General features: G+C 38.3%; 2 protein-coding genes across 3 annotated transcripts in view; one reads left to right on the top strand and one right to left on the bottom strand.

The window, feature by feature from the left end:
* RALGPS1 (Ral GEF with PH domain and SH3 binding motif 1) overlaps positions 1-21,891 on the bottom strand; it is a 417,852-nt gene that overhangs the window by 201,347 nt on the left and 194,614 nt on the right. The gene's annotated exons all lie outside the window — the stretch shown is intronic.
* ANGPTL2 (angiopoietin like 2) overlaps positions 1-21,891 on the top strand; it is a 41,015-nt gene that overhangs the window by 5,642 nt on the left and 13,482 nt on the right. Inside the window, exon 2 of the mRNA XM_084649909.1 lies at positions 16,365-17,221. Within this exon, the coding sequence (XP_084506035.1) occupies positions 16,411-17,221 (811 nt within the window). The 5' untranslated portion in view covers positions 16,365-16,410. The remainder of the gene's footprint in view (positions 1-16,364; positions 17,222-21,891) is intronic.

Raw genomic sequence — 21,891 nt, 5'->3', positions numbered from 1 at the left:
TGTATGTATTTTTCATTAAAATGAGGGATTAACTTTTGTATATAGTCCTACAGTTATTCATAAAACAGAAATTTTCAGCCTCATTCTTATGAGGTCATGACAATACATAAGTGAAATACCTATTTAGTTTCAGATGGTAAAATACTCAAGTCTTGTGGAAATCTCATTTGTGAGTTTTAAAAACATTTATAATAATCAACAATATTTTGATTAAGCAAGAACGTTCCTACAGAGTACAAATGCCTTACAGTGCAATATGGAAAAGCAATTCCCAAAGTCGCTTTTTCTTAACTTGTGACTAACAAAGCCAAAGAAAATAATTATTTGCTTTTACTTTTCAGGGACTGGAAAAATACCGAATAACTTTTTCTGAAAGTTTATTTTCCCTTCACTCTGACGATAGGAATGTCCTCTAATTGTGTCTCAAGGGAAACCAAACATTGACAGAGCAAATATACACCAATCAGGAGACAGATTACAGTTCAAATAATAAAGAAGGGTGAATACTGGATAAATGTGCTCGCAAACATTAATCAAATCCTATTCATGATTCAATCCAACCACATTTATGTCCTTTGTGTGGTTTTTCATGACCACTCAGAGAGTTGGTTTATGTGAGTACAGATGTTTGCAGAGGAGCTTTTATTTGTGTAAGTGTGGATATTCGGTATGACCTAGTGTGTTTGTGAGCATTTACGGGAATTCATAGCAAAACTGTTGGCACATCCATATTTATGTAAACTGGCTTGTGTGTTTTGGTTTGAAGAGTTTAGGAGACAAGGAGAGACGAGGAGAACATTTTAAAGTCACTGGCGTTCTCAAGCAAAATAATTGCAGTTTGAGGAGCCATGGGGAGAAAGAAGGGAAGATAATGAGGGAGGAGAGATGTTTGAGAAGCAGAAGAGTCCCTAGCTTGGAGATACTTTGTTTTTATAATGGGGCTAGATTACAGACAGTGTTTGTAGGGTGGCCAGATACTGAAGTGAGAGTTTCACATCTGGTTACAAACATGGTCCTGCTCAAATAGGTACTGGCCACTGTGACAGAGAACAGCTACTGACAGACAGGAGGGTGCCAACAGAGAGAAATCAGGGATCACCAGAGAGCAGCACCCCTGTTAAGGAGAAATAGGGGCAACAGCTACAAGAATTACTTAGTATGAAAGTGACAAAAGGAAACTGAATGCAAAGTCTGCTAGAGAGCCAACAGATGTGACATACCTTTCTCTCTCTGTAAGGAAGGAATCCAGATATCATAAAAACGGGGAGCCTTCTAAATAAACAAATATAATGCTATCTTGTACAAAAGAGTACAGAAAACTAATGTGGCTTAAACTTCCCTAGGTCTGTGTGTATGATCTGTTTCTCTCCACTTCCCCTCCAAGTACACCATCCTCTCCTTGACAGATTCAATGAGCAAACAATTTGTTCAGGCAGCCATGTTGTTTATAAAATTCAAGTTAGCCAATCAGAGAACAGAAACAATGTCATGTGACTTAGGTGACCACTTGCACAAAAGCACCCAACACCCAATAATCAGAGTTCATTCTGCAGATAAGCCATTTTCTATAATTTGTTCACATACATTTTTGATTGAACAAGTACAAATACCAATACAGAAAAAAATAAAGTTTTTTTCTAGGACAGATTGCAAACAGAAAAAAGTGATAACTTTGCTAAACAAGCATCCAGCTGTGCTGAATAACAGCTACAATACAGGAACATGTACTGGATTCTGCAGCAAGAACAGCATTTCAACAGGGACTTCTTGTTCTGTTAATATTTGTATATCGAATGGAACAATCAACACACAATCATAGAATATTAGGGTTGGAAGAGACCGCAGGAGGTCATCTAGTCCAGTCCCCTGCTCAAAGCAGGACCAACACCAACTAAATCATCCCAGCCAGGGCTTTGTCAAGCTGGGCCTTAAAAACCTCTAAGGATGGAGATTCCACCACCTCTCTAGGTAACCCAGTTCAGTGCTTCACCGCCCTTTATAGTGAAATAGTGTTTCCTAATATCCAACCTAGACCTCCCCCACTGCAACTTGAGACCATTGCTTCTTGTTCTGACATCTGCCACCACAGAGAACAGCCTAGCTCCATCCTCTTTGGAACCCCCTAAATAATCCCAGTTCCCTCAGCCTCTCCTCGTATGTTATGTGCCCCAGCCCCCTCATCATTTTCGTTGCCCTTCCCTGGACTCTCTCCAATTTGTCCACATCCCTTCTGTAGTGGGGGGGGTGTGAAGGACCAAAACTGGACACAATACCCCAGGTGTGGCCTCACCAGTGCCGGATAGAGGGGAATAATCACTTCCCTCGATCTGCTGGCAATGGTCCTACTAGTACAGCCCAATATGCCGTTGGCCTTCTTGGCAACAAGGGCACACTGCTGACTCATATCCAGCTTCTCGTCCATTGTAATCCCCAGGTCCTTTTCTGTAGAACTGCTGCTTAGCCAGTTGGTCCCCAGCCTGTAGCAGTGCATGGGATTCTTCCTTCCTAAGTGCAGGACTCTGCACTTGTCCTTGTTGAACCTCATTTTGAATCACATTCTCCCTTAAAGAAGCAACTTCTTAAACTAAGTGAAAGGCAGAGACATGGGTGTGACTGTTCTCACGGTAACCAGGACTGAGAGTCACCTTGTTATCCCCCTGCCTCTAGCGAGAGGTAGTCTTGCCCGTGATAGCTGGGTTTTAGCTCCCTAACACTACCAATCTATCTGCCACTAAACCACTCTCCTCCGTGCTATGCAAGCCCTGTCTTTGCCTGGTAGGTCCCCTTGAAATGTTCCCCTGTGATATTCAGCTCTTGACACTGGCTACTCAGAAATTCCAGATCCTTTACTCCCAAAGGAACAGGGTACCCCAGTTTTACCTTAAATCAGTGCTCCTGCATAGTGCACAGCACTTATGAGAATTTATAATAAAACAAAAGGAGGTTTATTTAAGAAAGAAACAAGAGAGAGTGATGGAAACAAGTGGTTACAACTAGGGCTGTCAAGCGTTTAAAAAAAATTAATCACGATTAATTGCACTGTTAAACAATAATAGAATACGATTTATTTAAATATTTTGGATGCTTTCTACATTTTCAAATATATTGATTTCAATTACAACACAGAATACAAAGTGTACAGCACTCACTTTATAATTGTTTTCGATTACAAACATTCGCACTGTAAAAAACAAAAGAAATAGTATTTTTCAATTCACCTAATACAAGTACAAGCAATCTCTTTATCATGGAAGTGGAACTTACAAATATAGAATTATGTACAAAAATAACTGCATTCAAAAATAAAACAATGTAAAACTTTAGAGCCTACAAGTCCACTAAGTCCTATTTCTTGTTCAGCCAATCTCTCAAACAAGTTTGTTTACATTTGCAGTAGACAATGCTGCCTGTTTCTTGTTCACAATGGCACAATAGAAAGTGAGAACAGGCATTCACATGGCACTGTTGCAGTTGGCGTCGCAAGATATTTGCATGCCAGATGCGCTAAAGATTCATATGTCGCTTCATGCTTCATCCACCATTCCAGAGGACATGCGTCCATGCTGATGACAGATTCTGCTCAATAACAATCCAAAGCAGCCTGGACTGATGTATGTTCACTTTCATAATCTGAGCCACCAGCAGACGGTTGATTTTCTTTTTTGGTGGTTCGGGTTCTGTAGTTTCTGCATTGGAGTGTTGCTCTTTTAAGACTTCTGAAAGCATGCTCCACACCTCGTCCCTCTCAGATTTTGGAAGGCACTTCATATTCTTAAACCTTGGGTCAAGTGCTGTAGCTATCTTTAGAAATCTCACATTAGTACTGTCTTTGTGTTTTGTCAGATCTGCAGCGAAAGCGTTCTTAAAGTGAACAACATGCACTGAGTCATCATCTGAGACTACTATAACATGAAATTATATGGCAGAATTCAGGTATAACAGAGCCGGAGACATACAATTCTCTCCCAAGAAGTTCAGTCACACATTTAATTAATGTATTATTTTTTAACAAGTATCATCAGCATCATCAGCATGTCCTCTGGAATGGCAGCCAAACCCTGAGGTATCTTTCCTGGGTATGTGACTGGTGAATCTTGCCCACATGCTCAGGGTTCAGCTGATCACCATATTTGGGGTCAGGAAGGAATTTTCCTCCAGGGCAGATTGGAAGAGGCCCTGGGGGTTTTTCGTCTTCCTCTGCAGCATGGGGCACAGGTCACTTGCTGGAGGATTCTCTGCACCTTGAAGTCTTTAAATTATGATTTGAGGACTTCAATAGCTCAGACATAAGTGAGAGGTTTATTGCAGGAGTGGGTGGGTGAGATTCTGTGGCCTGCATTGTGTAGGAGGTCAGACTAGATCAGTGGTTCTCAAAGCTGGTCCGCCGCTTGTTCAGGGAAAGCCCCGGCATGCCGGACCAGTTTGTTTACTTGCCGCATCTGCAGGTTTGGCCGATCGCGGCTCCCACTGACCGCGGTTCACCGTTCCAGGCCAATGGGCGCTGCGGGAAGGGTGGCCAGCACATCACTGGGCCCCCGCGCCGCTTCCCACAGCCCCCCATTGGCCTGGAGCGATGAACCGTGGCCAGGGGGAGCCACAATCAGCCAAACCTGCTGACACGGCAGGTAAACAAACCGGTCCGGCCCACCAGGGGCTTTCCCTGAACAAGTGGCGGACCAGCTTTGAGAATCACTGGACTAGATGATCATAATGGTCCCTTCTGATCTTAATATCTATGAAGGGCATATGAATGTTTAGCATATCTGGTGCATAAATACCTTGCAATGCAGGCTACAAAAGCCCCATGCTAATGCCTGCTCTCACTTTCTGGTGACATAAATAAGAAGTGGGCAGCATTATCTCCCATAAACAAACTTGTTTGTCTTAACGATTGGTAACAAAAAAAAAATCTACATGTGTAAGTTGCATTTTCATGATAAAGAGATTACACTACAGTACTTGTATGAGATGAACTGAAAAATACTATTTCTTTGTTTATCATTTTTACAGTGCAAATATTTCTAATCAAAATTAATAATATAAAGTGAGCAGTGTACACTTTGTATTCTGTGTTGTAATTGAAATCAATATAAGAACATAAGAATGGCCCTACTGGGTCAGACCAAGGGTCCATCTAACCCAGTATCCTGTCTTTCGATAGTGGCCAGTGCCAGGTGCCCCACAGGGAATGATCAGAACATGTAATCATCAAGTGATCCATCCCCTGTCACTCATTCCCAGCTTCTAGCAAATAGAGGCTAGGGACACCATCTCTGCCCATCCTGGCTAATAGCCATTGATGGACCTATCCTCCATGAATTTATCTAGTTCTTTTTTGAACCCTGTTATGGTCTTGGCCTTCACAACATCCTCTGGCAAGGAGTTCCACAGGCTGACTGTGCATTGTGTGAAGAAATACTTCCTTTTATGTGTTTTAAACCTGCTACCTATTAATTTCATTTGGTGACCCCTAGTTCTTGTGTTATGAGAAGTAGTAAACAACACTTCCTTATCTACTTTCTCTACACCAGTCATGATTTTATAGACCTCAATCATATCTCCCCTTAGCTGTCTCTTTTCCAAGCTGAAAAGTCCCAGTCTTATTAATCTTTCCTCATACGGAAGCCGTTCCATACCCCTAATGATTTTTGTTGCCCTTTTTCAATTCCAATATAGCTTTTTTGAGATGGGGTGACCACATCTGCACATAGTATTCAAGAAGTGGGCATACCATGGATTTATATAGAGGCAACATGAGATTTTCTGTCCTATTATCTATCCCTTTCTTAATTATTCCCAGCATTCTGTTCGCTCTTTTGACTGCCACTGCACAGAGTGGATGCTTTCAGAGAACTATCCACAATGACTCCAAGATCTCTTTCTTGAGTGGGAACAGCTAATTTAGACCCCATCATTTTATATGTATAGTTGGGATTATGCTTTCCAATGTGAATTACTTTGCATTTATCAACATTAAATTTCATCTGCCATTTTGTTGTCCAGTCATCAATGTAGAAAAACATCCAAAAATATTTAATACATTTCAATTGGTATTCTATTGTTTAACAGTGCAATTAAAACTGCGATAAATCATGATAAAAATTTTAAATTGTGAATAATGTTTTGAGTTAATCACGTGAGTTAACTGCGATTAATCAACAGCCCTACTTACAACACAAAACAAAATTATAAAATGCAAACTAGTGACTACACTTAATAATTACCTTTCCTGCTTAATAAAGTAGGTCCCCAATCCAGGCACAAAATTCAGTCTGTTGCAGAGCTTGCTGGCTTCCCATGAACCAGGAGCCAATCCTTCATGAAACACCCTTGCTCAGCAGTGTATTTTCTCAGTGAATGGATGCTGAGTGCCTGCCTCCACCTTGCCATATACTGAATTCATATTTTGTCTTTATTCACATACAGGCAATTCCTTGTCTATTATAATGTTCCTTTCTACCTCCAAATGGTTTGGATTGTTTGCGCTTGTCTGATGGTTTTCCATGGTCTGTTCTGGGGTAGGGCGAAGGGTAGACAATTGAGCCTTGCATTACTTTACTGGCTAATCAGGTAAAGGTCACAACTCCCTCCCGCATAAATGCTCCATCACTGAGACATGATTCCCTGGTGGCTAACCTTTACTCTACGACCATAAGGCATAGTTTTCAACATAGTTACATTATTCTTTAAATCTTACCCCCACACAGCTCTCAATGATTATGAGTATTGATAAGTTACAAGCTTTCAGTAGAGAACTCACATGCTACCCTTCATGGATAAATACTATGAAAATGGTGTATTAGTTATTGTGAGTTTGTCTGGCCTGAGACAGGAGTTGCTTGTAAAAAACAGGGAAGCCTTTGTCTGTTGGTACCAATGGGCCTCCATGTCACAATGGGATATGAGAGGAAGAAAAGATTCAGCACAATCTAGTCAAGTTGTTGCTCTTCATTCGTGCTTCCTTTTCTCTAGTCTCCATTTTTGAGAGGTGGCACAAGGGACAAACTCTGGATATTCTTATGTTCAGATGAGGATAATGAACCTAATTCCCATGTTCCTCTGTAATTCTCCAAAAATGAATTACCATTGGAGAAGCTGAAGAAACATTTCTGATTTGCTCTATGGTTCTTCAGCCTGGAAAAGGAAGAAGCACCCCAAATCCAGCACTCAATTAAAGTCATGAAACACTGTAAAAGGGTCATAATGGAACTCTGAAGGGGGGGGGGAGGAGTTTCTTTCCATGGGTCATAATAAACAGGGTTTGTGAAGAGAAAAGGTCTGCAATTCAAATACTGAAATCAAAGCCATTTTACATCTACTGTGCTGTAGACATTTACAAGAATGGTTTCATCTGTGTGGAAATATAAACTCTGGAAACCAAGTGTGACCTGCTGTGCAAATGCTGGTTATGAAAGTTAAAGCTATCTGGGGTAATTTTAATTTCTGTTCTTTATTTTTCCAGAGTTTTCAAACTACTCTGCTTTAAAGAATACATGGAACTTGTTTGTAACAGCCAGTTCCTTGCTACTTTGGACATGCTGAACCCAAAACTTGTATCTGACAAGTTCTCAAGATTCTTGCCAAACACCATAAGCCACAATCCCTTTCTAATTGCAAAATGAAAATGAGTTTCATTCTGGTTATACTAAAATTTGAGACACATGGGAAATAAACAATTTTCAAAAAGATCCACAAAAATCATTGCTGATACAGTTTTCTTGTATCATTTACTGAAACATACTAACAAAGCCTCACTACAATTCTCTCTCTTTAATTGGTATAATTACAATTAACATAATACTACCATTGACGTTCAATTATATTTTTATTCAGAGTATGTGAACATCTGTAAAAATGATCTAAACAGGCACATTAATTATTAGCATGATGCTTTGTAAAAAATGTATGTTAAATAGAGTTGCCACTTAATTTCATTTTACGCAGTAAATAAATAATAAATTATTAATACTACAAGTATTCCTGCTTAGAATGGCAAGACCTTGCTATACAAATGTACTGACTCCATTCTCTTGTCTGCTTTCCTCATAGCAAGTCCACAAAAGCAAAGAGCAAGGAGTTTCCCAAAGAAAGAATACTAATGCTATTAACAGCAATGCAGTAAGGTTTTTTCCCATCTTCTTGCCCTCCCCTTCAAGCTAGTATGTTCTTAGGGAGGTGTACATACACTGGAAATTTTTCAACAACTTTATTACAGTTGATCAAAAACCACTGCAAGTTCCACTAGTGGAACTCCCAGGGTGGCGGGACAGGCATATACAGAAAGCAAGCTTTCTTACTATCATGTTATCTAAATATGCTCTAAGCAAACCAAGCTGTCACAATGGCAAAAGTTCCAGGGTCCATAGATTGTGAGCTCCTCAGAGTAGGCACTGACTTTCCTGAACATTTGGAAAGCACGTGACAGGCATTACCATAAATAAAAGGTAATATAAAAAGGGTGCAAAAAGAAAAGGAGTACTTGTGGCACCTTAGAGACTAACCAATTTATTTGAGCTCAAATAAATTGGTTAGTCTCTAAGGTGCCACAAGTACTCCTTTTCTTTTTGCGAATACAGACTAACACGGCTGTTACTCTGAAACCTGTCATAAAAAGGGTGTTAACAGAACATTAAGGTTGCAAAGTCAAACACTCAGTAATTGAGAAATGCTAGAATTAAGATTGCCCATGTCCACTAATTCTGACTGCTCAATTTGAGCCATTGAGGGCCTGATTTTTCAGAGTGCTTACCATTTTATAGCACTTGGATATGTTTAAAGCACAGCTCCCATTGACTTCAGTTGCAGCTGTGAGTGCTCAGCCCCAGAGTCTAAAGTTGGATACCCAGAAAACGGGGAACACACAATTAGTGGCCACAAATGAAAATGTGTGTGTTATTTGTTGAGCATCACATAGAAAATCTGCGGCAGAAGCAGGGATAGACTCCAATTCTCTTGGTCAGCACTCAACTAACTGAACCATGAGACTATCCTCTTTTCTTCCTTCCTCATTCACTAAACACCTTCCAACTTCTGCAACAAATGAGGAAGGGTCCCAGAGACTTTAGTAAAGCTTTTGATACTGTCTCGCATGACCCTCTCGTAAACAAACTAGGGAAATGCAACCTAGATGAAGCTATAAGATGGGTGCAAAACTGGTTGGAAAACCATTCCCAGAGAGTAATCATCAGTGGTTCACCGTCATGCTGGAAGGGCATAACGGGTGGGGTCCTGCAGGGATCAGTTCAGGGTCCGGTTCTGTTCAATATCTTGCTCAATGATTTAGATAATGGCAGAGAGAGTATACTTATAAAGTCTGTGGATGATACCAAACTGGAAGAGGTTGCAAGTGCTTTGAAGAAAAGGATTATAATTCAAAATGATCTGGACAAACTGGAGAAATGGTGTGAAGTAAATAGGATGAAATTCAATAAGTACTCCACTTAGGAAGGAACAATCAGTTGCACACATACAAAATGGGAAATGACAGCCTAGGAAGGAGAACTGCGGAAAGGGCCCTGGGGGTCATAGTGGACCACAAGACAAATATGAGTCAACAGTGTAACAATGTTGCAAAAAAACCAAACATCATCCTGGGATGTATTAGCAGGAATGTTTTATGCAAGACACAAGAAGTAATTCTTCCACTCTAGTCCGCACTGATTAGGCCTCAACTGGAGTATTGTGTCCAGTTGTGGGTGCCACATTTCAAGAAGGATGTGGATAAACTGGAGAGAGTCCAGAGAAGAGTGACAAAAATGATTAAAGGTCTAGAAAACACGACCTATGAGGGAAGATTGAAAAACTTGGGTTTGTTTAGTCTGGAAAAGAGAAGACAGAGAAGGGACATGATAACAGTTTTCAAGCATTTAAAAGGTTGTTACAAGGAGGAAGGAGAAAAATTGTTCTCCTTAACCTCGGAGAATAGGACAAGAGGCAATGGGCTTAAATTGCATAAAGGGAGGTTTAGGTTGGACATTAGGAAAAAATTCCTAACTGTCAGGGTGGTTAAGCACTGGAATAAATTGCTTAGGGAGGTTGTGGAATCTCCATCGTTGGAGATTTTTAAGAGCAGGTTAGACAAACACTTGTCAGGTATGGTCTAGATCAGTTGCTCTTCACTATTTTTGAAGTGGGGGGCCACTTTGGCAAAAAACCTTCAATGTGAGAGCCACATGGGGTGGGGCCAAGGGGTTAGGCGTATGAGAGGTGGCTCAGGGTAGGGCAGAGGGTGGGGAGCAGGGGTGAGGGCTCTAGGGTGGAGCTGGGGATGAGGGGTTCAGGGTGCAGGATGAGGCTCAGGGCTGGGTCAGAGGGTTGGGGTGTGGGTGAGGCCTCTGGCTGGGGGTGCAGGCTCTGGGAACTTAGAGGGAACTTAGGGAGCTGCACTTAGGGTTGATGGCTCGCAGGCCTTGCAATGAAGAACACTGGTCTAGATAATAATTAGTCCTGCCATGAGTGCAGGGGACTGGACTAGATGACCTCTCAAGGTCCCTTCCAGTCCTCTGATTCTATGACAACAGCCTCACTAACTTCACCAACCAGATCCTTTCCCCGAGCATAGTCCATCCTGTGTTCTGAATGAGTCTTTTCCTAACTTTGGAGTGCTTGACTGTGAAACATAATCATATTATTTTAACATAGGGTCTTTTCGTGTGCAATATCCCTTTTTTTTTTTAAAGCGAACTCATAAAACCAAATTTCAACATGTGGCATCATATTGATACCCACATGACTCATCAGCTGGGTTAGAACCTTTAGATCCACTGCACAGACCTCTGCCACTTTAGAGTGGGATTAGATACCCACTTTGCCAGTGGATTTCTCAGATATTTGCTGACAACTAGAACAGGCTAAAACTCTGGATTTCTGGTTCACAAGAAATGTTGGCATTTTGAAATTTGTTTTTGTTCCAAATCAGAATGAAACGACATTTTTGGAAATTTCTCAAAAAACAGAAAACATCAGAAAATTTGTTTTGGAAATGACGACACATGGTGTTTCCAAAAGGAAATGTTCTCCTCAGACCAGCACCTGTTGACTGAAATTGATGGCTGCTTGGGTAATGTAGATTGTGAGAAAATGTCTGAGAGAGAGTCCCTTTTTTAACGTTATAAAGCTTCAAAAACTAATCCTTTTTCCTCAACCTACAGCAGGTCTGGGCAATACTATGACTGCCTTCATGTGTTTAGAAAAGCTGCATTTCAAACAGAGTTTTAGAAACTAATAATAAAAAGTGCAAAGAAATAATTGTCTTTAGTTCTAAGACCAGAAATGGATCCAAATTTAGGGATTTTAATGCTATTGCCTTTACTACATAAATTACTATTTTTATTATAAACTTTGACAGTTAAAAGTGGGTATAGAAGAGGGGAAAATTATATTAGAAAAAGTCTAGACTGTTAACATTTTCACTTTTAAAATCAATTTTTTCCACTGACACAAAAGTCATAATTGTCCCTTTCCACTGGATTTAAATGACTGTAGCTGTACATTTCTCATAAAAATGTAAATTTGGAATATGAAATCCATTGCTTTTAATTTGTTATTTTAAACAAAAGCAAGTGTTTTAAATGAAAATTAGGGTTATAAGGAAATGTTTTACATGTACAGCAAAACAAGATAATAATGGCATGTTGGTAAAGAAAAAGTCAAACTAGGCATTACACGCTGAACAAGTTCGACATTGTATATTTTTATGCAAACTAGATTACGCACACATACACACATTCAAGTGCAATATTTTCTCACAAACTTTTCAGTGCTTTCACTGTTCTCTAACCCACACAAAAATTAGCTGAAATACCCAAGTCAGTATGAAAAGAAAGAAATCCAGCATTTATACAATGAAAGAAAAGCTGTAATATAGATGGCTATTATAGGGTATTTACTCCCTTAATTCCAGAAGCATTAATGGGAGTTACTATTTGCACACATCAAGGCAAAAATATATTTAAAAGAAAATCATAAAAATATCTTAACCTGATTATCGAGAAGCTACCTAACCACCCCTTGTGAGCATAACAACAATGCAAGTTGACCAAAATGAAGCAATGTTCAGAGCTACAGTATGCAAAGGATTTCCAAACAGGCTCATATTTTTCCTTAGAACAAAGAAAGAAAACCAAACTGCAGAAATAAAATAAAATATGTTTTGATTCATTAAAATTCATTAAAAGGGGTAACCCAATTTTTAAAGGAAAGTGCAATATATACCCCTTCAAAAATTCTAGTGCACTTTACTACACCCTCAATGAGGTATCCAAGCTCACAAACAGATGAACGTGTATTTTGCAGTGCATCATCCTGTAATCTAAGTGTGTACTTATAAATATTTGAGTTGCATACTCTAAATATTTATTCTGATGCAATTATGTAATAAGCAATTATTGACAGATTTATACACTGAGTGCATGTTATTCAAAAATTAACATCCAAAATATCAACTCTCACAACAGAACTGAGAAACACAGCAAACACACACATACCTGGTATGATTTTATATATAATGTGTAGATCATGGAGTTTTTGTTTCTTTAGCCATTGTGAAGAGAACTGGGAATATTTAGAAAAGACTGAATATTTTATGCAGTATTTAGCAATAAAGGAAGCCCTCAGACATATGCAATGCCAAGGAGTTATTTGGTTGCATAGCTGAAAATGGAACAGCCTCAGAAAAGTTTATTAATGCTAGTGACCCCAATGTTGAACTCATAATGCCTAAAAGGGTGATGTCTTATAAACCCTTAGCTGTTGTGGCCACTGTGTTTTATGAAGAAAAGTGCCCCAGAGATCCGCTTTGAATACCTGAGGGATTAAAATCAGTTTAAATATCCTCAAAATGGCACTACTATTGCAAAAAGTCAATAAACACTAGTAGCTAGTCTGTACAGGAGTGTTGAAGGCAGATCCCGTTAAGGCAGTAACTTGGACTAATGTAAGGAGGAATATGAAGGAAATGGGATTTTCCTTGTAAGAGTTACATTAAATACTTTGCAAAAAGAAAAGGAGGACTTGTGGCACCTTAGAGACTAACCAATTTATTAGAGCATAAGCTTTCGTGAGCTACAGCTCACTTCCTCAGATGCATATCGTGGAAACTGCAGCAGGCTTTATATATACACAGAGAATATGAAACAATACCTATTCCCACCCCACTGTCCTGCTGGTAATAGCTTATCTAAAGTGATTTCCAGCACAAATCCAGGTTTTCTCACCCTCCACCCCCCCACCAGCAGGAGAGTGAATTTGTGTGTGTATGGGGGTGGGGGGGATGTGAGAACCTGGATTTATGCAGGAAATAGCCCAGCTTGATTGTCATGCACATTGTGTAAAGAGTTGTCACTTTGGATGGGCTATCACCAGCAGGAGAGTGAATTTGTGTGGGGGGGTGGAGGGTGAGAAAACCTGGATTTGTGCTGGAAATCACTTTAGATAAGCTATTACCAGCAGGACAGTGGGGTGGGAATAGGTATTGTTTCATATTCTCTGTGTATATATAAAGCCTGCTGCAGTTTCCACGATATGCATCTGAGGAAGTGAGCTGTAGCTCACGAAAGCTTATGCTCTAATAAATTGGTTAGTCTCTAAGGTGCCACAAGTCCTCCTTTTCTTTTTGCGAATACAGACTAACACGGCTGTTACTCTGAAACCTGTCATTAAATACTTTAGTTGAAAAGCAGTTCAAATAACTCAGAGAGATAAATTCCCTCTGCTGAAACTGTGTTATTTTAAAGTATACAATGTTTTGGGGTCAAAGTTCCTGATTTATTAATGTGCAGGCTATGTAAATCGTGTAGGAATGTTTTCAGGGTTGACTGATGTATTCAAAACATTCTACCCTGAGATCTAATGTTACTAATCAAGGTAAAAAAATACCTAAATTGCCACAACTCCATCAAAGCCAGATACCTCCTGCAAATTTAAGCAATAGAACAGATGTATATGCTCCTTTTTAGTTGTTAAAATATTGTTGAACACCTTTATATTTAATATAGAGCTGTCAATCACAGTTAACACAAAACAAATTAACTAGATTAAAATAATAGGTGCAATTAATTGCAGTTTTAATCGCACTGTTAAACAATAATACAATACCAATTAAGATTTATTATAAATATTTTGATGTTTTTCTACATTATCAAATATATTTCAGTTACAACACAGAATACAAAGTGTACACTGTTCACTTTATATTATTTTTATTACAAATATTTGCCCTGTAAAAAGATAAACAAAATAAATAGCATTTTTCAATTCACCTCCTACAAGTACTGTAGTGCTGTCTCTTTATTCTGAAAGTGCAACTTACAAAGGTTTATTACAAATAATTATTATTATTACTTTAGAGCCTACAAGTCGAAGCATGAAGGGATATACAAATGTTTAGCATATCTGGCACATAAATACCTTGCAACTCCAGCTACAAAATACCATGTGAACGCCTGTTCTCACTTTCAGGTGACACTGTAAATACGAAGGAAGCATTATTTCCCGTAAATGTAAACAGACTTGTTTGTTTTAGCGATTGGCTGAACAAGAAGTAGGACTCAGTGGACTTGTAGGTGCTAAAGTTTTACACTGTTTTGTTTTTGAGTGAAGTTATGTAAAAAAATTAGCACCGTCAAGCAATTAAAAAATAATTTCCATTAATCGCACTGTTAAACAATAATAGAATACCATTTATTTAAATATTTTGGATGTTTTTTCTACATTTTCAAATATATTGATTTCAATTACAACACAGAATACAAAATGTACTGTGCTCACTTTATTTTTGATTATAAATATTTGCACTGTAAAAATAAAAGGAACAGTATATTTCAATTTACCTAATACAAGTGCTGTAATCCAATCTCTTTATAATGAAAGTTGTACTTACAAATGTAGAATTATGTACAAAAAATAACTGCATTCAAAAATAAAACAATCAAGGGGCATATGAATGTTTAGCATATCTGGCACGTAAATACCTTGCAACGCTGGCTACAAAAGTGCCATGTGAATGCCTGTTCTCACTTTCAGGTGACATTGTAAATAAGAAGCGGGCAGCATTATTTCCTGTAAATGTAAACAAACTTGTTTGTCTTAGCAATTAGCTGAACAAGAAGTAGGACGGAGTTGACTTGTAGGCGCTAAAGTTTTGCATTCTTTTGTTTTTGAGTGCAGTTATGTAACAAAAAAAATCTACATTTGTAAGTTACACTTTCATGATAAAGAGATTACACTACAGTACTTGTATGAGGTGAATTGAAAAATACTATTTCTTTTCTTTATAATTTTTACAGTGCAAATATTTGTAATCAAAAATAATAATATAAAGTGAACACTGTAAACTTTGTATTCTGTGTTGTAATAGAAATGAATATATTTGAAAATGTAGAAAAACAGCCAAAATATTTAATAAATTTCAATTGGTATTCTATTGTTTAACAGTGCGATTAATCAAGATTAATTTTTTAATCACAGTTAATTTTTTTGAATTAACTGCGATTAATCGACAGCCCTGAAAAAATATAATTCTACATTTATAAATTGCACTTTTACAATAAAGAGATTGCACTATCTTACCTGTATTAGGTGCATTGAAAAATACTATTTCTTTTCTTTATCATTTTTACAGGGCAAATATTTGTAATAAAAATAATAATATAAAGTGAGCACTGTACACTTTCTGTTCTGTGTTGTAATTGAAATCAATATATTTGAAAATTAGAAAAACATCCAAAATATTTATAATGAATTTAAATTGGTATTCCATTATTGTTTATTATTTAGTGCGATTAAAACTGTGATTAATTGCAACTATTTTTTTAAAATCTTGCGATTAATTGCGATTTTTAAATAGTTTGACAGCCCTAATCTAGTGCATCTTAGAAGCCGTAACAGCACAGGATCAGCAACATTCTGTTCACATTTGAAAGTTATCTTTGCAAGTGTAAGCGATGAAAACTTAATTTTTATTTAAATGAATTTCTGAGAAACTGATGGCACTGTCCTAGAAATATGGGCTTACTTTTTGCTAATTCAGTTCCTTAAGGAGAGTGGTGAGAAATTATAGCAATGTTTCACAATTTATTAACATCCTGGTCACAGGATGCTAGTAAGTTATAACTTGTCTCCATGAAGAGGCTTGTCTCAGTAGCCTCTCTATCATTTTTTTATCTTTATCTGGTAGAAGCTCTTACCAGACATGAAAAGTGTACCATATTTTTTGGCATGAAAATATTTATATTTTCATATCATTTACCACTTGAAGAGATTTTTTTAAGACTTCCCAATGAATACATCAGTTGTTAATCTTCTTATTCACATTAATTTATTTTCTATTTATTATTATTAAATAACTTTTTTTCTATTTTAAACAGATTTTAGAAGTTCATTTGTAGAAGAAAAATTATCCAAAAATAAAGAATGACGAAGGCAGCAAGATTAACTTGCTTATTACTAATTGCAGTCATTGGAGTGACTGCTAGCAAGACACAGGAATTTGAAAGCAGTGATGAGGGCACAGAGCAAGAATTCATTTACATGAACAGGTATAAGCGGTCCAGCGACACACAGGACAAGTGCACTTACACCTTTATTGTACCTCAGCAGAAAGTGACAGGTGCCATTTGTGTTAATTCAAAGGAGCCTGAGGTTCTTCTTGAAAACCGGGTAAATAAGCAAGAATTAGAGCTGCTTAACAATGAACTTCTAAAGCAAAAGAGACAAATAGAAACTCTTCAGCAATTGGTGGAGGTGGATGGTGGGATTGTTAATGAGGTTAAACTTTTACGAAAAGAAAGTCGGAATATGAACTCTCGTGTCACGCAACTTTATATGCAGCTGCTACATGAAATTATTCGAAAACGGGACAATGCATTAGAACTTTCCCAACTTGAAAATAAGATATTGAACCAAACTGCTGATATGTTGCAACTTGCAAACAAATACAAGGACCTAGAGTACAAATATCAACATTTGGTGTCAATTGCCAATAACCAGTCTATAATTATTGCACAGCTAGAAGAACATTGTCAAAGAATGCCATCCATTAAGCCAATACCCCAACCTCCCCAACCACCAAACAAAATGTATCAGCCTCCTACTTACAATCGCATTATCAACCAAATAGCTACCAATGAGATTCAGAGTGATCAGAATTTAAAGGTTCTACCACCTAATCTACCAACCATGCCACCAGTTACTAGCAGTCCAACTTCAACTGATAAACCATCTGGTAAGTTATTTTATTGGCATGTCTAAATGATATCTATTTTAATATGCAGTGACTAACAGCACATTTTCCAGAGGTGGAGATATCATACTTAGGTCTCAAAGATGCAGACAGAGGTAAGTAGCACGTAACATATTTAGCAAATGATAATGCAAAAGTTTGAGGGTGAACTGGTTCAGATTCACCACAGATGAGACTGAGGTTATGTTGGTGGACTTGGTGCACCTGCTAGGAGAACTGGCAGAGGTACGATGAGTCCTTCTATTAAGGGAATTTGTCTGCCTTTTGTTATTGCCTTCCCAACCTTGGAGTCTGCCTGGACTTGGTGTAGTTTTGCAAATGTTAGGTAGTGGCAGTGCCCCAGGGTGCTTTAATATTTATGCTTGACCAGGAGATTCCATCCTCTTCTTTCAAATACAGAAATCCTGCTGCAGTAAGCAACATTTTGTCCCCCTGAAATTGGATTGTTGCAATACTCTCCACACAAGAGCATTCAAAAACTTCAGCTACTTCAGCAGCTGAATTTTAAGGGTGTTTCTTACAGGAAGCACAGTACTTCGTGTTTTGTGAGCTCCACTGGCTCCCAGTTTGTTTTGGGTTCAATTTAATATATTTATTGTGATGTAAAAAACCTTAAACAGGCTGGGTCCAGGATAACTCAAGATACCTGTGTCTGCCATGCAATATCAATGTAGCTGAGATAATGTGAGAGATATTCAAGCTAACACCTCCTTTATTGCAGGGATGCTGTTGGCAGGGCCTTTATATTCACAAGTCCTAGACTGAGGAATTAGCTTCCAACTTTGGCTTGCCACAGCTTGAACTTGCTCATTTGTACTCAGGCTTTTTTCAAGGAGGAAAAGGATGAAGAGTTGGTGAACGAGCAGGAGAGTTTTCTGAAGAATTGTGATGGGGGGGGGGTTATTATATTTCTTAGTCCTTGGTCTGCAATGTTGCTCTAAAGTTACATTATGTGTGAAAAGGGTGGGCACATTTTAAAAACTGAAATCCACCAATTAACAAACAGTGAAAGGCTGTGTCTGTCCTGGATATACTGGCCAGTTGGGGCTGGATCCAAAGCTCATTAAAGACTTCCAGTGAATCAAATGGACTTTGGATCTGGCCTGTTAAACACCTGTTCAACACAAACTTTGCTTTTCTGCTGCAACTATGTTATCACTCTAGAAATATAAAATGGCAATATGTCAGTTCACTTCAAATACTGTTTTTATGGTTTCAATTTTTTCCATTATAAACTCCTCATTTCCATGGTTTAGAACTGTGCCATAAACCTCAGCTCCAGGCTAAAACATGACATACAAGGTATTACCTGTGAGCAATCAAAACATGAAAAAAACCCAACCCAGCTAAAACACTGTTTTCAAATTATAGTGGGGGGGGGAGGGAGTCAGTTTCTAAAACTTTGGCCTTATACTGTTTCTCAAATTGTTCCATGTATTGCAGTTTCTAAGAGTAAGAATGAGATGAGGAGGACATAACCAGTTTAACTGTTGTGCTTCAGGATTATTTACTTTTAGGTCAAAATTAGGGTTACTTAGAGAGATTCTCATTTTAGTGCTCCAAGATTATTGTTAATTCTATTAACCTGATTATTTATTATTTGTTAATTTATTTTACATTTAGAACACAAAGAGAAAAAAGTGATTATTTTGAGTTCTAGGTACCTTTGACGTAATTTTGAAATACAAGCAATATAATAAAACCCAGTAGCCTTCCCAAAGCAGAAAAATAAGTAAAAAACTAACCAAAACCAACAATCAAATTAAAGAACACCAAAACTAGACCCTAACACCTCCTACAAAAGCCAGCCTTTATGAAATGCTTACTTCCCCAAAAGCCTAGGTTATGAGATGGCCTTGTAATGTGCCCTGACGGTCACCATTTTGTTAAACACCAACAGCATAACTGGTTTTGTACAAGTCACAAATAAAGATTAAGGGCAGGGAAGATATTTCAAAAGTGCCTATGGAATTTAGGAGCACAAGTTCTATTGGCTATTAATGGGGCTTGCGCTCTGAAATCCCTTAGGTGTTTTTGAAAATCTCCCTCTTGATCACTACTTCATGGAGCTCAGTTTAAATCCCTGAACTCTTAATGGGTCAAAAGCTGTTTCCCCCTTGCCATTTTTAATTTACAAGCATAAATCGGAGCAATGCCAAATGTTGTCAAAAGTGTTCTTGCATCTGAATTTTGACTGTCCCTCAAGGGCAGATCTCTTTGTTTCTCTGTAATCCCTGCACAGTGCCTAGACAATTGAGTGAGAAAACTATGCTCCTTTTATGACCTCTAACTCACTGACACTTGCCAATGACACTGCTACACATTCAGGGCTAAACTGTGGCTTTTCCATAAGCCCTGAGCAAGAGGTAGCACACAGCTCCGCTACCTCAGGAGGAGACCAGTAACTAGATTTTGTCTTAAAGTTAAAGTCTGGTGCCCAGTAAGTAAGAGACCTTTGATCTCCTCTTGCTCTAGTCATAAATCCTTGAGTCTATTGAAAGCCTCCAGACATTTACATTTTCATAAGTTATTATTGATTTTGCTTGCCTTGGTTTTTGGTCACTCCAATTGAGACATATAAAAGGGGCCTGATCTTCAAAGCACGGGTGCTCAGCTTTTTCTTTAAAAAAGTGAGGCCCCTCTTAAGTGTCTAAAGTTGTGTAGCCAAAAACTGAGGTATAACGATAGGTGCTTATTACACCCATTCCATAAATCTTTCCAACATTTGCTGGATGGTCTTGTCAAACCTCTCAGATTATCAGGTACTCTCCAATTAAACTGACTTTTATTTATTTTAGGAAATAATTGGTATGAATAAGGTGGAGAGTCATTTTAAAATTTACTTCTAACAACATTTTTCCACACATCATATATTCTTAAAGTGAGCTCAAAGGTGAATGACACTAATAGCTATGAAGTGTAGCTGTAGCTGTGTTGGTCCCAGGATATTAGAGACACATGGTGGTTGAGGTAATAGCTTTTATTGGCCAAGCTTTTCTCTGTCAGCAAAAGAAGCTGGTTCAATAAAACATATTACCTCCTCCACCTTGTCTCTCAGCTAGTATACACTTAACCAGAAAATATTACACTAAAATTCTATGGGGAAATCAGTATTGGTTCATTACGCATTTATCTTTTTGTGCAATTACTTGGGGACAGTCTTATTAAAGAGTGAGTCTGGCATTTAGACCTCAAAATATCACACACCACAGGGGAAGACTCCTGCAGCAAGGAAAGTCTTCAGCAGCTGCCTGGTACCAGACCTCTTCCCCCGCAACAGGGAGCTGCTGGATTATTTTGCTGCTGCAGGGAAAGACTATGGCAGCGGGGAAAGGCTCTGACAGCTCCTCACCGCCAAGCCTTTTCCTGTTGCCTGCCGCCACCAGAGCCTCTCACTGACACGTGCAGCTACACACCATAATGTGGCACAGTCTGCCTTTCACTATAGCACATAGCTACACATACCGTACCCCCTGCCACAAGCAGTGTGCAGCATACACATAGCCATAGGAAACCGAGTATAGCAGGGAAAGGCCATATAGTCCCATTTCTCCAGGAAATTAGAAAAAACTGTTCGGCACAAGGGAGTGTGAACACCAGATCTGATGTCCATATTAGTACAAAACTTAAAGACCAGCAGTGCTGCATATATACCCAGCTAATATTTACATCCTTCTGGCTGCACTAGTGTGTTCTCTATCTATGAAGATGATGCACTCCACACTGAAAAATATTCAAAATTCAAAATCAGGTCATTGTGAATTCTGGCATTCAGCAATGATTTGCTTAGGAAAAGATGTATAACTCTTAAATTGGCCAACTTTGTTTCATCTCTTACAATTATACCATTACCCTCTATCCAGTTGTTACCTTCTATTGGCAAGTGAGAATGACAATGTGTTGAATCAGACATGCACTAGAATAGTAACAGGCAACATAGCAGACCTGGAAAAGGATACCATCTTTCACAAAATTCAAGCTAATTCTTGAGTACAATAAATCTAGCTGGAGAAAATGCACATCTGTGTAGATGCCTCCCTAGATTACTGAATTACTGAGCGGGATATCTGATGCAAGCATATTCACTACGGAAATGGTGCACTGCACGAACATTAAATCAGAGAAACCTGTAATAGAGTTTCAGGTACTAAAACAATGTACAAAAAAAGAGAAAGCTTAACTAATAAATGCAACCCTCAGAGATTATGACAAATGACTACAGACAGGATAAAAGTAACCAATTCAAAAACTCCTACTCCAACATACCAATTCAAAAACTCCTACTACTTATGAAAGGAGTTATTGATTAAGAAATTCCAGCTAAGACTTACACTCAGGTAGAACTACCTTCTAGAAATTTGTACAGTTCAGTTGCCTACATTTCCATTTGGCTCAAGGAACAAGCGCATTGTTGATGCATGGAACATTTTCAATCCTAGTTTCCAATTTTCCCAAAAGATTACTGGACATTGTTAAAGACAGACACGATACAGACTAGTATGCATCAAGTCTTGTGTTATATGACAACAGGGCAGAAGACTACAAAGTAGAAATAGATATCATATGATTACTTTTCTTAGTTAAAAATTGAAAGACTAAAGTGCCCTTGTTCAATGGAAACTGTTCTTAATAGTGCTGGCAAAGGGAAAGCT

Source organism: Lepidochelys olivacea (assembly GCF_965140295.1).
Source record: "Lepidochelys olivacea isolate rLepOli2 genome assembly, chromosome: 16".
NCBI lineage: Eukaryota > Metazoa > Chordata > Testudines > Cheloniidae > Lepidochelys > Lepidochelys olivacea.
Note: the sequence above shows the minus strand (reverse complement) of the source record. Positions and strands in the feature narration are given on the sequence as shown.